Below are 16,473 nucleotides of genomic sequence, written 5' to 3' on the forward strand. Positions count from 1 at the left end.
TCGTGAGGACAATAAAATTAGTAAAAGGCTAGTAAAATTCTACAGTGTTTTATTCTAAAGTTTTGGCTTCAATTTAGTTTGTATTATAAGTAAAGTTTTATTTTAAGTGGAAAATACAATCTCAAACATATCAAACGAATGAATAACAACCGTCATATGCCTGACTTGGTACAGGCTTTTTCTTATGTATGAAATTGTGAATTAAACTTAGCTATATGCCTTCTGCTAAGCTGTAAGGCGGTTGCGTATCTCAGTATAAAAAATAGCTCTTGCATGTTCGCATTATTCAGTCATCAACAGGGGTATGTTCTTTTTACACCCATCCAAAGGAGTTATGAGATTATCAGAAAAAAACGACTAAAATCGACATTGCATAAGTTTTACAGTCACCAACACTTATAACTACTAAAAAGTAATTACCCGAAACGATGTGTCGGTATTTCAATTCAGGAGCGACATGTGATCATACAAGTACAGTAGTCTGGTCAGTATATTTATCAAATGTGTCTTATTGATAATTCTTATTATTTTCTTTTACTAGTGTGAATTTGCATGGCTTGTAGTGTGCGCATAGCATTAAAAGCTTGCCCCGATGACAAACATCAGTTTTCTCTCTTTTTTGGAAGTCATGCGCTTAAATTGTCTCTACTCAATCGATTTGCGAGATTCAAACATCGGTAAATAAACTCATCATAGATATCAGGACTAAATTTTGTATATACGCCAGACGCGCGTTTCGTTTACATAAGACTCACCAGTGACGCTCTAATAAACTACTGCTTTAACTTACTCTACTTAGGGGAGCTATTAATGACGTAAACAGTTACTATCCGAAATACTTGAAGATTCGTGTTTTTGGTCTGATGTGGCCAAAATTAACTAGATAAGATAGATTTGTTCTTTATTTTATTTAAGCAGTTTGAAATGTGATATTCATATGAAAAATTTACAAGACAAGATAGTTTTGTTCTTTATTTTATTTTACATGTATCAGCTTGAAATTTTAATTATATGAAAATGTACTTGTAGACTAGTATAGTAGTTTGGTATACTGTTCGAAATGTATATGAAATTTTTTTTCCAATAAAGCATAATCTTTGATAGACTATTTTTGGAGCATATAGCAAGTGTAACGTCATCATAAAAGTAGCCAAAAAATATTGATTTGTTAAAAGTAATTTCCTCCAAAAATGATTGATAAATTATCAAAAGTATGTCATTCAGTAAGAACATTCTTTTATTGCTTAATGACATCTACCACAAGCCTTTGGACAGACTGCAGCAATGTTGACACCAGTTCGGCAGTCGTTCATTGTCTGTTTTGAACAAGTGGTGTGCTCTGGTATGGCACATGTAACTACAAAGCAAAAACGAATTTAATTCAACAGTATTAAATATAACTTATTTATTCAGAATTGATATTCAGCTACAAATATTTGTAATCGATAGTTTAATGACAGTTTGTATAGAAATTCAGTGTTTCTCTTGTTCCGTTGTTTTCCTCTTATAGTTGCAAACTCCCCGGCAGTTCCAGTTCCGATCCGCATACGGGCCCGAATACTACTCTACACTAATGATGGAGTAAAGGAAAACAGTTCCGGAACGAAAACGATCACTGTCCGGAGTTTGTTATAGTTGTTGTGTGTTCCCTTGGTTTTGGTTTGTGACCCGGGTTTGTTTTCCCTTAATTGATTTATGACTCTTGATCAGCGGTATACTTATTTTGCCTTAATTTAAGAGTCTATGGTAGATCTACCATCCGCAATAACTAATTAAAATGACAAAACTATGACATGTATAATTAGACGTTAAAAAGGCATGACGTACAGGCAAAACGGAAATAGACAAAACAGTATCAATGAGTGATCACTGTAAATAATGATAAAGTTAAGATACTTAAGATATTGTATCGTCCCTTCCTACACTTTACATCTAAACATGACAGCATTGATGCAAAACAGTTTTGAAAGAATTAAATATGATTATGCTTTGAATATACACTGCATGGCCATTTTGAAGTTTTGCAGGCGATTGTAATGAATGTGTAGACAAAGGTAATATCTTTGGATATCTTGGTAGCAGCTGAACCGCAAATTCATTATTAGGTAAGGTATACTACCCTCCTTTCGAAGTAGTCTAGTCCTACAGACATATAGATTGTTTATCTGTAGGACTATTCTATTCAAAGGAGGGTAGTTTCCCTAAATTTATAATGACTTCATGGTTCAGCTATCAAAACAAGCCAACCAAATATAATGCCTTTACCTACACGTGCATTGCAATCTGCTGTAAATTAAGAAAAACAAATGATACCATAATCTAAATGAGTTATGGCGCAACAGGTACATGTACTCCTGGTAGTATGTCATATTGCAAAGTCTATAGTTCGGTTCGGTTCGGTGTGTATGCCTTTTGGGTGTAATGCTTGTTCAGATTCTTTCCCTAAAAAGTTCTTGTTATTGCAGTTTAACTTCGATTTTTATGTAAGAACAAGTACAAAATAGTATTTTTACGGGCATTCTTAAAATATATTCTTGAAAAACTTACCTAGTTCACATGATTTTCCACTATAATATGGCAAACATTTGCATGTGCATGTTTTAACATCAAGGATTCCAAAATTATCACATGTGGTGTCTCCACAATCTGTAAATAGAACAAAATAAGGACATTTCACCTATTTATTTCTATAGTAAATGATTATTCAGATACAGACAATAAAGATCAGACCTGACAACGGCAATCTATGAAAAATAATACAGAATTGTTAATGGAAGTGAATGTATAAAACGAGGTCATGATCAAGATGTGTAGAATACAGTGGGATTTGCTCAATCCTCGCTGTTGTGAAGATCTATTGGAGGCCATGATCTGTTTTTGCACTTTGGTCGGGTTGTCGTATCTTCGGCACATTTCCTGTTTCCCCTTCTCAAATTTATTGTATAAGTAGGAACTAACAAAATAACATTGATAAAACATTATATGTCGAACTGGCATGGTATTTTTTAGTTGATGTTCAATCCCTTTACACAGCGGGGCAACTCGGGATAGGTCAGCTGTTTCAGGATAATCTTATTAAACATACAAATTTATTAAAAAATTGAACTCAACACGTTATAATTGTATGCGTCCGAAGCACTTTTCTGGCTTTTTCTTCAGCCGGAACGCTCAAAGCCGAATATTTGGAAGCCACGGTGGTAAAATGTTGGAAATTGTTTACTAAAAGTCCTAAAAAATAGCACAATCCATCTAGGGTCAACTTGGTCAAAATTCCGTTCTTTGCCTGAAGAAGATGAAACCTTAGTTTCTAATATTTATGAGCAAACTAACTTAAAGGTTTTTTTTCATAAATTCGTAGACCAGTCCAGAGAATATCAGTAGAATTAAAATACTCACATTGTCTAATTTTACAATTTCGTAGTTTTGTTTTATTTACCCTTTGAATGTTTTTTATTGAATTATTTTTGTATTTTTCATAACAACTTTTAACAAATGGGTGCATGTAATGATTCCACAATGTTCAATAATCTACGAGCATTGAAAGACGAATAGTTGATGGACATATAATAGAGAAAACTTCGGGGTTCCTGTTTCTTAGCTATAACACGAAAATCTTCAACAAAAACATATATATCTTACCACAAAGTCCATTGTCACAGTGATCAGGGCATTCCCCACACTTAGCACCAGCCGTATAAGGTCTTTGGATATCTTCCTGGTATTGACTAAACGGGAACATATAACATTTGTTTTACTTTTCTGAATATGAAGTGTTAAACAAATTTTCTGTATGGTGATTTAATGTGTTTGCTTTAATGTTTAGTTTTCTCTTTCAATCAGTTTTAAATGGTAGGAGTAGAAGTTATAGTGTAAGAAGGCATTATTTTTGTTTCACCACCAAATGTGTGAAATCGGTACTTTCTGTTACAAAAGCCAACAATTTGCCTCAGTATCAAACATTTTGAGTTATTGCGCATCATTTAATTTAATTATATTTGATCGTCTTCTTATTCAGTATCAGTCTTTCTCTATGTGGTATCTGACTGTCAATTTCACTTTAAATCAAGTCTGCTTATGGTGTTGAGTCTCAATACTTAATTTCCCCGGCGCGATATAGCCTTTTTTTTGCTGATGCGATGTTAACAAATCATCAATTCATCAATCTTTTTTCAGAATGAAGGGAATGAGAATGAAAAAAATGTTGTTTTTCAAATGAGAGATTTCCCTCGGCATTTGTTGCGTTAATTGACATCACAAAAATAATAAAAACAAATTGGTACAACTACAGGACCTACATGGACGAAAAATACCAGAGGGAGAGTCAAACTCATAAATCGAAAAAAAAATGACAACGCCATGGCTAAAAATGAAAAAAGACAAACAGACAAACAATAGTACACACGACACAACATAGAAAACTAAAGAATAAGCAACACGAACCCCACCAAAAACAAGGAGTGATTTCAGTATTAAATATTAAATATTCAGTTTGTTACATATATACCAATAATATATCTAGTGACAGCGTATGACTATCAGCTGATACCTGGAAGGTTGTACCGAGAACCAGGATATATACCAAACAGCCCTTTCCTTAAACAACTTACCCATAAGCATAATTGCACACCATTGATGTTTTATCTGCACGTCCTACACACTCAGCATACCCACATCCCACTTTTGTAATGTGCCAACTGGCCAACTAAATAAAAATCAAAGTGCTGGTAAACACTCATCTGTAAATATTGTTTCAAGTGGGAAGTAAAATTAATCATTGCATTGGTTGTAGTTGATTTATGATCAATGCACTATATTGTGTGTATAAAAAAAGGTAGTGATAGGCCTTAGAACAAGTCAGTCCCATAAGGTTATGATTGCATTTCATGCAATCTTTACCTAAAACGGTTAAATAAATGAGAATTTTGAGACAAATAATATATAATATTTAGAGAGGTGTACATAATAAAATGCCTTTAAGAATTAGCCAAAATCACAAAATTTAGGTACTCAACATAGACATTTTACTCAAGAATAAATATGCCGCTATTGAATAAAAACACACACATCAAGCACTTTTTTCGAATAACTTCTCCTACGTTTGACACGCTTATATTAATTTGTTACACGACCAATTTTGTTGAAAAATATTTTGATATCATAACTTTTTAATTGTAAAACGTATACAAACTTGTGTAAAATGTCCAATGTCAGTCCACCGAAGAGTCTTTGTTCCAAAACCATATGCAAAGTTAACTTTTTCGTCATAAAATTGTTTCACACATTCTTCCCATGATTTACTTCCAATGCACATGTTCTGTCCGACATATATACCAGGCATAGCTGGAAAGGATGATAATATTGTGTTTGGTTAGATAACTAGTTATACCAGGCATTATGGCTAAAAAAAAGAAGAGAATATTGAATTCTATAGATATAAGAAGATGTGGTATGAGTGACAATGAGACAACTCTCCGTCCAAGTTAGAATATGTAAAAAGTAAATCATTATATTTCAAAGTAGGGCATTAAATACGGAGCCTGGATCACACCGAACAGCCAGCTAGGAAGAGTCATAAAATGATAAGTGTAAAACAATTTAAACAGGAATATATACCAACGGTCTAATCTATATAAAAACACAGAAACGAAAAACACTAATGAACCGCACCAACAAACGACAACCACTGAACTTCAGGTTCCTCGCTAGCACAGGTTCAACAAATGCAGCCGGTTTAAACGTTTAGATGGTGCCAAATATTCACCCTTATCTGAAACATTAGTGTAACATCACAACATAGAAAGACGCACTATAAATATCAATTGGAATGGCTTAACTCAATCAAAAGACGTATAGTAACACAAATAAACATACATCGAACGAATAAGTTTGATATTTTCTATGTTATGTTACAGCAGAGTAGTTTCAGGTTATCCGTTGACATTCAATGATATATTGGTGTAATACTCCTAATGCTCCGGTTGGTTGTCATCGTGCAACACAGTTAATAACACATATAGGAAAATCATAGAACTACATTTATCATAAAACACTGTCAAACATTCAAACATACTATCCACACTCATCTGTGTCCACACTTGTATATTGGTGTAAATAAATTAGGATTTTTTTTTCATTTGCAACGTTCCGATTTTAGAATCAAACCACAGGGACTAGAAGTTTGAATTGAGTAACCAATTAAAAAATCCTAGAGGGAAATTAAGCGCTTTCGTATGAATATCTCGTTCTTTTGCGCGTGTCTTCTTAAAATTGACACAACCTGTAATCATTTAAGAATTCTATGAGAGAACTATCAACATAAAATATAATACCTTATCAAAATTGGGAAGGCAAATCCGTACTGTTCTAATGATATAACCTTTATTTTGATTCTTTGATATTCGATAACAGAAACAAAATCAAAAACGATGCAATACTAATATTTAATTTATACTATTGTGGCTTCAACTGTTATCTGCTCTTTGGTCGGGTTGGTGTCTCTTTGACACATTCCCCATTTTCATTCTCAATTTTATGCAGAAAAAGAAACGTTAAACTGGTTTTTAAACCAGATTTATCTATCATTTTTACTCATTTGTAAACATATCGGAAATGACGTAACGTCGATCGACTATGTCGAAAATGATTAATATTATTTATTTGTCAAATTACGGGCATACTTACATGATGGTCGTCTAATAACAAGCTCGTCATGTGCAAACTGGCACTGTTCAGCATGATGTTGTGCAGTACTTGCTAGTTCATCGTCCCAGTACTGAAAAAACAGTCATTGAAATAGTGCACGTAGGATGTTGATTACGTAAATAATTAAATACAATTTTTGAAATACCGCAATGAGCAGTTTTCTGTTTTGACGGAACCTGAAGTTAGATGTAAAAATTAAAACAACGTGAATTTATAAGGGAGTTCGCTTCTCAGTTTCAAAGTAAATAACTTTTCCAAACACTAGTATATACAGATAGGGGGTTATTAAAGGAATCCAAAGAGCAAAAAATATATATAGGTCGCCATGCTTGTTTTCGAGATATATTATGCTATTGAAATTTTGGCGGGAAATATTCTCTCTTGACTTTTCATAGCTTTATCATTGACAAGTTGAAGTTCTCAAAAACTGTTAAAAAGTAATTAAAATTTTATAAGACTTTTACAGATTGCTTATCATTATTCATGTAAAAGATTTATAAAAAGATAAATGAGGGTCTCCGGGCAAATTTGTTCCAGGCATTCAAATGGATAAAACCAGAGGATTCCGAAAATCTGTCAAAAAATCAAAAACATGACAAGCCAGTTCCCTTATAAAACGCTGTTGTCATAAACGTTGCCGTATTCGTATTATCAATACATAGTGTAATACACGAAGCTGATATTCGTCCAATATAAGTAAAGGTAAAAGTTGTGATAAACTACAGTTACTTATATGTTTATTCATCAACATAAAAACAACAACCAATCTAAAACCGAACGACAACATTTGAAACAAATTAATTACAATGCGGCAATTCTTCTATAGTTGCTAGCTAGTTATTGTTTCTTTCGTAACTTGTCAAATCGATCATATGGAAATAATCAAACTCAAATGGAAGCTGTTCAGAGCTTTAGAGATCAGCAAGAATTTAACTATCACGCTATAAATTTCTCCTTATACAAAATGAGTTTGGAATGATTTTAACAGAATCAATTGAAGAAAATTCCGCAAGCTTAAAACAAACCTAACGATTACATTTTTGACTTTGTACTGGACCATTCACAATTACATACTGAGTAATTCTTCTGACAAGCATTTTTTTTAATTTATCTCACAACGCTTATAAGCGATTCAAGATAGATATGATTTGTTCACATTAGGTATAACAATTCTGGACCCTCCATCAAATATCTAATCCAATTTGGTGACAAAAGACAAATCGTTTTTCTGCAGATTCAAAATATCGTAGTTAAAAAATCGTGAAAACATAGTTTAATTTAGTCCAATGAAAAGTATCTCTTTTTATCTTGTATTTATTTATTACATACCACTTTCATCATATTGGTAGCATTGTGTCCAATCATACGCCTGTATTTGTTGTGAATGTCAACGATTGGTTGTTTCTCAGCTTGTGAGATACCTGCATTGGCTACTTGGTATTGCTAAAAAAAAAAGAACAATTGATACTATGTGTCAAACTAATTAAACCGAGAAGAAAAACATTGAAGAAACCATCCAATTCAAAAGAATATGTATTTTGTTCCAACTTCAAAAGCGAATAGGTATGTTTTAATGTTTAAATTTGAAAATCAAAATTCAACAAATATTTCTGAACTATTATTTTTCAAAATTTATTCTAGTTATTTGATTACGAATAAAGTTAGAAAAATGTCACAAATAAAATTCGAATTATTGTATAAATAGGTATGTTTTTATGTTAACAATTGAAATATCAAAAACATACTTAATTTTTAAATTTCCTAGATGTTCATCCATTCTATGCATTTCCACAATTTTCTTAGTTGTTTTTTTGTATTTTCGTGTTACTATAAGTCTGTCACATTTGTTTTAATTGGACATCGTTATATATTTTGAAAAGGTAAGGTGGATGGTTAAACTATCGCAATATAAATCTGCACAATCAGTTCACAGACGTTACCATTTAATCCACTAATTTATGTAAAATGTATGCACGATTTAGCAATTGAATTGAAGTTTGAATTGCCGTTATATACACTTGCAGACTGATGTGCATTTTAAATACTATAATACATCCGTATTACAGCTCCTCTACAGAGTTGTCTAAAAACCTTTTTTTTGTCGTTGGTAAGTATGAAATTGTGATATATAATACTCCTGTGGAGTTCTCAAATTCCTACAGAAATATGCAGAATCCTGATCGTGGTTTTGTGCTGATTTTTATAAATTTGATGTAAGTTATTTTGTATCGCAAACGTCTTACTATAAATATCCAATAACACCGGATATTCTCAGGGTTTAGTATGCTTGCAATATGATACTTAAGATTTCAATTTAATTAAAAAAAAAACCAACAACATTAAAATTAATAAGTGGCAATTGCATTACCTGAAATCCTTTGGCATGTCCACCTGGAAATAGAAATATAAAAACGTATCAAAAACAAATATTTCATGATTTACTGTTTTACATTTGTATTTCAATTATCTCCGTTTTGGTGAATAAACTGAGAAATGGATATATAAAAAGTCCGACCATTGATTATAAATGATAAGATTTTTGATTTTCTTGTCAAATGCTTCTGTTTATAAATAAAGATTGTCCTGTATACCTCCATGATTTGATTAACTTAAAGGAAAACACTTACTCTTTCAGATACCAGAATACAGCTGATCTACCACATGTAAGAACAACTGCATATGGCCTACAATCCTTCAGGTATGCCGGTGCTAGGCTTTGGAATGAGCTGCCAGATGAGCTTCGAAAGCAATCATCTTTAAATCAATTCAAGAACTTGATAAATTCTTGGTCTGGCAGCTCATGCCAATGCTTTGCCTGCAAAACCACTTAATCTATGTTCATTATTTTTTTTGGTTTGTTGCTTTATTTTCAGCATGGCAAATTAATTTTATAATCTTTACTATAGTGCTTCTGCTGCTTTGTGCTAATTTTAGAAACTTTATGTGCTTTTAATGTGCTTTCTATGTGCAAACCATTTTATTTGTGCTTTTGTTTTATCTCATAATTGCATGTATCAGTATGTGTAAAGTCTAAAAACAAAAAATGTCTAAATAAAGCTTTATGTCTTATGTCTTATGACCGAACCCTTGTCATGATTAATTCTCCGAGACACGTAGTCGTTTTTCTTTATTAATAAAGTCAATCTTCACTATGAAAAAAATGGAAGTAGTATACCTGCTTTTGTTGCAACTGGCATATCCGTAACCCAGTCCTTGTGTTGTAAAGGATCAGCGATACTGGCTGACGAAATAAGGGAGATAACTGCGAAAGCAACAACAATCTTGAACATCATACTCGATCTTCTGCTGAGAATAAATATAATAAATCCAAATGATCTCTATATATAATAACGGTATGGTACAACCCATAAGACATGTTTACATTGGTTGCATAGTGGGTGTACGCAAACATCGTACCATTTTAAGTAAACTTTATCAAACTTTATTTATTTTTTCTATAGAATTGATACAATAAATTGATTTTGTGTTTGTTTGAAGGTTGCCATTGACCGTCAAAGTCATTTCTTTATCACTATTTAACTTTGCTTTTTCGTTTTGTTAATCTTTTGGTAATTTTTAATTTTTCAATGTCATCTTATCTGAAAGTTTAACTTTATTCTAAATTGTATGCCAATATGTGCCTTACTCCTGTCATTCGGTTACATTTATCAAACTTTTAGTGGTTTTAAAAAGTCATTTCACCTGCAATTTGTGTTTTATTAAAACTAAATATTAGAATTAATGCATGTGTCATACTGATTTGTTTTATTTATTTGTATGTTAAAAGTAAAATGTGAAGAGATATTTTCGTCTTGTCTATTCATAAATGTGTACATACATATACAGTATAATCCAAACTAAACTAATATTAAACAATATGCTAAAATATGATGGATCACCAGCTAAGGTTGATATTTCTTCAAAGAAAGATGGTGTCCTCTTTTGTAGCGATGGACACTACTTTCTGAAAACGTAATAAGAAAGAACAAACATATATGTTTACCCTTTTCCAAAGTCCATAATTCGTTTGTGTATTCTATACGGGTACAAGCATCTTTTGTTATCGTTGTCATTTAAAAACCAAAAAATTGTCGTGGCATTGGCAGCTTGTTTTCGACTTATATAATTATATGTATACCCCCGCTTTGAAAAAAAGGGGGGTATACTGATTTACCTCTGTCTGTCCTTCCGTCAATCCTTCAGTCCATCAGTCCATCAGTCCGTCAGTCCGTCAGTCTGTCAGTCAGTCAGTCAGTCCGTCCCATGAATATTTTTCGTCACATTTTTCTCAGGAACTACACTACCAGGATTTCTGAAATTTGGTTTCAGGCTTGATATAAGTCAGCTATACTGTGTGATGCATTTTCAGATTCATCACTCGACAACTTCCTGTTTACCGAACACTTGTATCATTTTTACACCTGATAGCCAAGTTGAAAATTTTTCGTCACATTTTTCTCAGGAACTGCACTACCAGGATTTCTGATATTTGGTTTCAGACTTGATATAAGTCAGCTATACCGTGTGATGCGTTTTCAGATTCATCACTCGACAACTTCCTGTCTATCGAACACTTGCCATTTTATTTCGTCGCATTTTTCTCAGGAACTATAATTCCAGGATTTCTGAAATTTGGTTTCAGGATTTATATAAGTCAGCTATACCGTGTGATGCGTTTTCAGATTCATCACTCGACAACTTCCTGTTTACCGAACACTACTATCATTTTACAAATGATGGCCAAGTTGAAAATTTTCGTCGCATTTTTCTCAGGAACTACAATGCCAGGATTTCTGAAATTTGGTTTCAGGGTTTATATAAGTCAGCTATACTGTGTGATGCGTTTTCAGATTCATCACTCGGCAACTTCCTGTTTACCGAACACTTACATATTTTTACACTATTAACATTATCCACTTGCGGCGGGGGTATCATCAGTGAGCAGTAGCTCACAGTTACGCTTGTTTTCTCCTCTTTTATTTACTCTACAGTTATATATTTTGCGATTAAATTATTTCCTTTCATCAGTCTGATTAAAATATAGCTCCTATGTCCATGATTTGCTAACAATGATCGAACACAGGATCTGGGTTTCAATCATAGTGCACTTTCCCATTTTCATTGAAATAGTTTAATATAACTGGTAAATATACCATGGTAACATTATAGCATGCACTTCAAGCATGTACTTTTGTGATTTAACCCCGCCGCATTTGCTCCTGTCTCAAGTCAGGAGCCTCTTGTTAGTTCTTTTCTTTTTATTTTTTTTTATTTGAGCCTTTTATATGTTTGGAGTTTAGTATTATATAGGAAGATGTGTCCATTTTCACTAGCCAGTACATGTTTCTATTTAGGGGCCAGCTGAGGCCAGCTTCCAGGATTTTCTAACTATATTGGTGAACTTCGCTGTTTTCTGACTTTGGTCGGAATGTGTCTCTTTGGCATGCACATTCCACATTTCCATTCTTAATTTTATTTATTTACGTTCATTGAGTGACATAGATGGTGGAAAACATAGAATAAAGACCTTTTACGTGCATGCTTACCGTTTAAAATTTTGATGGAATCCATCGATGTCGACGATTGCAATTGTTATTATTGAGAACACTCTTAATTTGTTTTAATTAAATTTTAATTTCGTTTTATTTATTTTTGTTTTCTTATGTCAATAGCGTTGATTTTTCTGTCGACTCTACAGTTGTAGTTCATAAAAATTAAACAAAAGAGTTTAACAAACATTATAAAAGAGAAAAAAAAAACGTTAAAAGAAATTGAACTGTACAAAATTACTTAGGTAACAATTTGACGCATTTTAATGCCGACTTTTTATTAATGTGAATACATTTTTCGCACATTGAATAATGTATTAGGTTTTCCCTCTTTATCCATCTTTGTAAAACTGAAATATGTTTTATGAAATATTGCAATGGATCGACAAATAGAAGGATGTATGGGTTATCATTTTCATGAAACGAAATTCATAAACGCACCTTATTGATGGTATTGCCTCAAAAGGACAATGAGGTCATCAAACGAGGAAAAAACTCAATTCTGATCTAAAGTTCTCGACTACTCTTAGCATCGCCTTGTTAGCAAGCGAGAATACACAAATTATGTACAGTATAATACGTAATACTATCTAAAGGATGACCCCTCCAAGTTCGATAAAAAGATGCCACGCATCGAAACAATTGAAATACACGATACAACTGAAACGACCGAATTTACTGAAGGGGCTAACATTTGAACATATCTAATAAAAAGATCAAATGTGATTTATGAAATATAACAAAATTTGGTACTATCTATAATCTATATATTTATGCTCCAATTTATGACGTTTAAAGTTTCAATTTTAAAACTATTTTTTTAATGCAAAAAAATCTGTAATAATGTGTCTTTCGGACCTACCTTTTAGTCCCTGATACAGTGGTCTGATTATTTCGACAAAAACAAGATGTTTATAAAGGTCAAACTCAATCTTATCATAACTTTAAATGGGAAAACTTTGAAGTTGCAATTCATAAACATTTTACGTATCAACCAAATGTCGAACAGAAATTAATGCATTCATTTAAATGAATTGGGGACTTATATTTAAATGGAAACTAGATGCTCATAAATTAAGTTTCTTTGTGCTCAGTTCAAATTCATTTTGTACAAATATAGAACTCTCTTTTACAATCTGTCCTTAATTCAAGGCGTTAACAAAAATAAAGGAAATATTGACCTGCAACTTGTCCCCGATATTGGCGAGTATAATGTTTTGACAACGGAGAGATTAAAAAGGAAACTCATAATTTTGAATTGTTCGAACTATGTATGACCTTTACCAAAGCCGGAAAATAAATTCTAATTAGAACAACAGCACATGATGTTCGTCACAATGTAGATGGCTTATTGACGGAAACAAACATTTTATTCTTTAACAAGAGGCTGTCACAACGACAGCGAACCGGATTTATTCCCATTTATTTGTGTCCTGCCAATATCATAAGAAGCTTAGGTTAAATAGTTCATGAGTAAATGGAAACGCCATTTTTCAATCTTTCAAGAACCATAACTCCTGAAAGGTAAAAGTCAAAATCAACATTATTGAACTTGACCTCCATTTTGTCATCAGTAACAACATATTAAAATTTGAAAAGCTTTGGTTGAACAGTTCATGAGTAAATGCACGGACACGACTGGAAAAGCCATTTTTCAATCTTTCAAGAACCATAACTCCTGAACGGTAAAAGTCAAAATCGTCATTATTGAACTTGACCTCCATTTTGTCATCAGTAACAACATATTAAAATTTGGGAAGCTTTGATTGAACAGTTCATGCGTAAATGCACGGACACGACTGGAAATGCCATTTTTCAATCTTTCAAGAACCATAACTCCTGAACGGTAAAAGTCAAAATCGTCATTATTGAACTTGACCTTCATTTTGTTGTCAGTAACAACATATTAAAATTTTAAAAGCTTTGGTTGAACGGTTCATGAGTAAATGCACGGACAACATTTGGTTGCCGCCCGCCCGGCCGCCCGACCGCCCGACCGCCCGCCGTACATCCCCAAATCAATAACCGACATTTTTGTCACAAAAATCCGGTTAAAAACAAAAAATAATCATTACACATTTTGAAACTCGTAAGACTGACGGAACTGAGAAATTCAGTATGGCTTTTTGTAAAAATTGATAAATCTTTGCTAAGAAAGAACTAAAACAGTAGCATTTAACAAATAGGCAAAACATCACCTATTTCTCGTATCAAACATAAACTAAAAGGACTAGCCAAGAAATTTGTTTTTGTCCCTGCCGATAAAGCTGCTAATATTATTATTATTGTTTGACGTAAATTTTACATTGAGGTTCTGAAAAAGAAATCACCAATTCACCAACATTCCAACTGACTCCATTTTCAGAAAACGACATCTGTAACAAACATAAACTTTTAGCTACCGCTTTACAAGCAGAGCCAAATACAATGAAAGTCCCAACTATGTACTGGCTTCCGAAGCTACAAAAAACACCTTATAAATATAGATTTATTTCGTCTTCAAGCCATTGTTCCACTACTAAATTGTCTATTCTTCTTACCAACACACTTGGTACAATTAAAAACCTGATAATAGATTGTTCAAATAAGGCCTTCGAAAATAGTGGAATTAATTACTGTTGGAGTGTCAAGAACTCGTTGGAAATACTTGATAAATTGCATGCTTATATTGGTGATTTTGAATCTGTTCAAAGTTTTGATTTTTCTACCCTGTATACCACATTGCCTCACATTCTCATTAAGAAAAATTCACACACCTAATTAAATGGGCATTTAAAAAGTCAGAATGTGAATATATATTTTCAAACTCTTTTAGGTCATTTTTTAGTAGCAATAAACAAAAAAACTATGTCAATTGGACATGCTTTGATACTATATATGCCCTTGAATTTTTACTAGATAACATTTTTATTCGCTTTGGGGATTCCGTATATCGTCAGATTATCGGAATTCCAATGGGGACTAACTGTGCACCACTTATTGCGGACCTGTTTATGTATTGCTATGGGTTACAATTTATGACAAAAATAAGCAAAGACCCATCAAACAACATCTGATAAACAAATTTAATAATACTTTTAGATATTTGGATGATATGTTGGCTCTCAATAATGACGACTTCAGTATGTATATTAAAGAAATTTATCCTGTTGAACTTACTTTAAATAAAGCTAATACTAACAATGACCACTGCCCTTTCCTCGATCTTGATATCTATATCATTAACGGAAAGCTGAATACTAAAATTTATGATAAAAGAGATGATTTTTCATTTCCTATCGTTAATTATCCATTTTTAGATGGTGACGTTCCCTTGTCACCATCTTACGGTGTTTATATATCTCAACTTGTACGATTCGCTCGTGTATGTAACAATGTTTTAGATTTTAACGAGAAAAATTTATGTATAACTGAAAAATTATTACACCAGGGTTTTCGATATCACAAACTAGTCATAACATTTACTAAATTTTATCATCGGTATAAGGACATCATTCGTAAATATAGCTCAACATGCATATATGCAGACTTCTTATACGTTCAGGTATTTCACATCCAATTTTTTATGGAAATATTCTTTATAAAGCACAAAGGTGTCAGTATTCACCTCAAAAACTAACAAAACCTTTGAATAGACGTATTAAGAAGGGATATAGTTACGATACTGTTGTTAGGTCATTAAAGATTGCATATTTTGGCGTTAATATTGATTCACTTATAGGGTCTTTGCATCGGAACTAAACACATTTATTCAAAAACCAGTTGTTGGCATGACACGGGTTATGATCTTCTCATATATGTTATGATGGTATGATACTAAACCCCTAACGGGAAGGATTGTGCCTTATGTTCATTTGATGAAATCATACATTGTATCTTTCAGTCAGTTTAATAAAAGTCTGGAGCTGGCATGTCAGTTAACTGCTAGTAGTCTGTTGTTATTTATGTATTATTGTCATTTTGTTTATTTTCTTTGGTTACATCTTCTGACATCAGACTCGGACTTCTCTTGAACTGAATTTTAATGTGCGTATTGTTATGCGTTTACTTTTCTACATTGGCTAGAGGTATAGGGGGAGGGTTGAGATCTCACAAACATGTTTAACCCCGCCGCTTTTTGCGCCTGTCCCAAGTCAGGAGCCTCTGGCCTTTGTTAGTCTTGTATTATTTTTTTAATTTTAGTTTCTTGTGTACAATTTGGAAATTAGTATGGCGTTCATTA

The 16,473-nt window shown here is 32.7% G+C and overlaps 1 protein-coding gene across 1 annotated transcript; it reads right to left on the bottom strand.

Moving 5' to 3' along the window:
- Positions 1–1,219: 1,219 nt before the first annotated feature.
- Positions 1,220–13,202, bottom strand: LOC139500603 (cysteine-rich venom protein TEL1-like). Its single transcript, XM_071289357.1, has 10 exons — positions 13,114–13,202; positions 9,878–10,005; positions 9,071–9,093; positions 8,032–8,145; positions 6,682–6,772; positions 5,189–5,340; positions 4,608–4,702; positions 3,640–3,725; positions 2,548–2,646; positions 1,220–1,357 (listed from the first exon to the last, which is right to left on the bottom strand). Exons 2-10 carry the CDS (start codon positions 9,993–9,995, stop codon positions 1,245–1,247), a joined length of 891 nt encoding a protein of 296 aa, XP_071145458.1. The 5' UTR covers positions 9,996–10,005; positions 13,114–13,202; the 3' UTR covers positions 1,220–1,244.
- Positions 13,203–16,473: the final 3,271 nt, after the last annotated feature.

The sequence above is a fragment of the Mytilus edulis genome, chromosome 13 (genome assembly GCF_963676685.1).
Source record: "Mytilus edulis chromosome 13, xbMytEdul2.2, whole genome shotgun sequence".
Taxonomy (NCBI): Eukaryota; Metazoa; Mollusca; class Bivalvia; order Mytilida; family Mytilidae; genus Mytilus; species Mytilus edulis.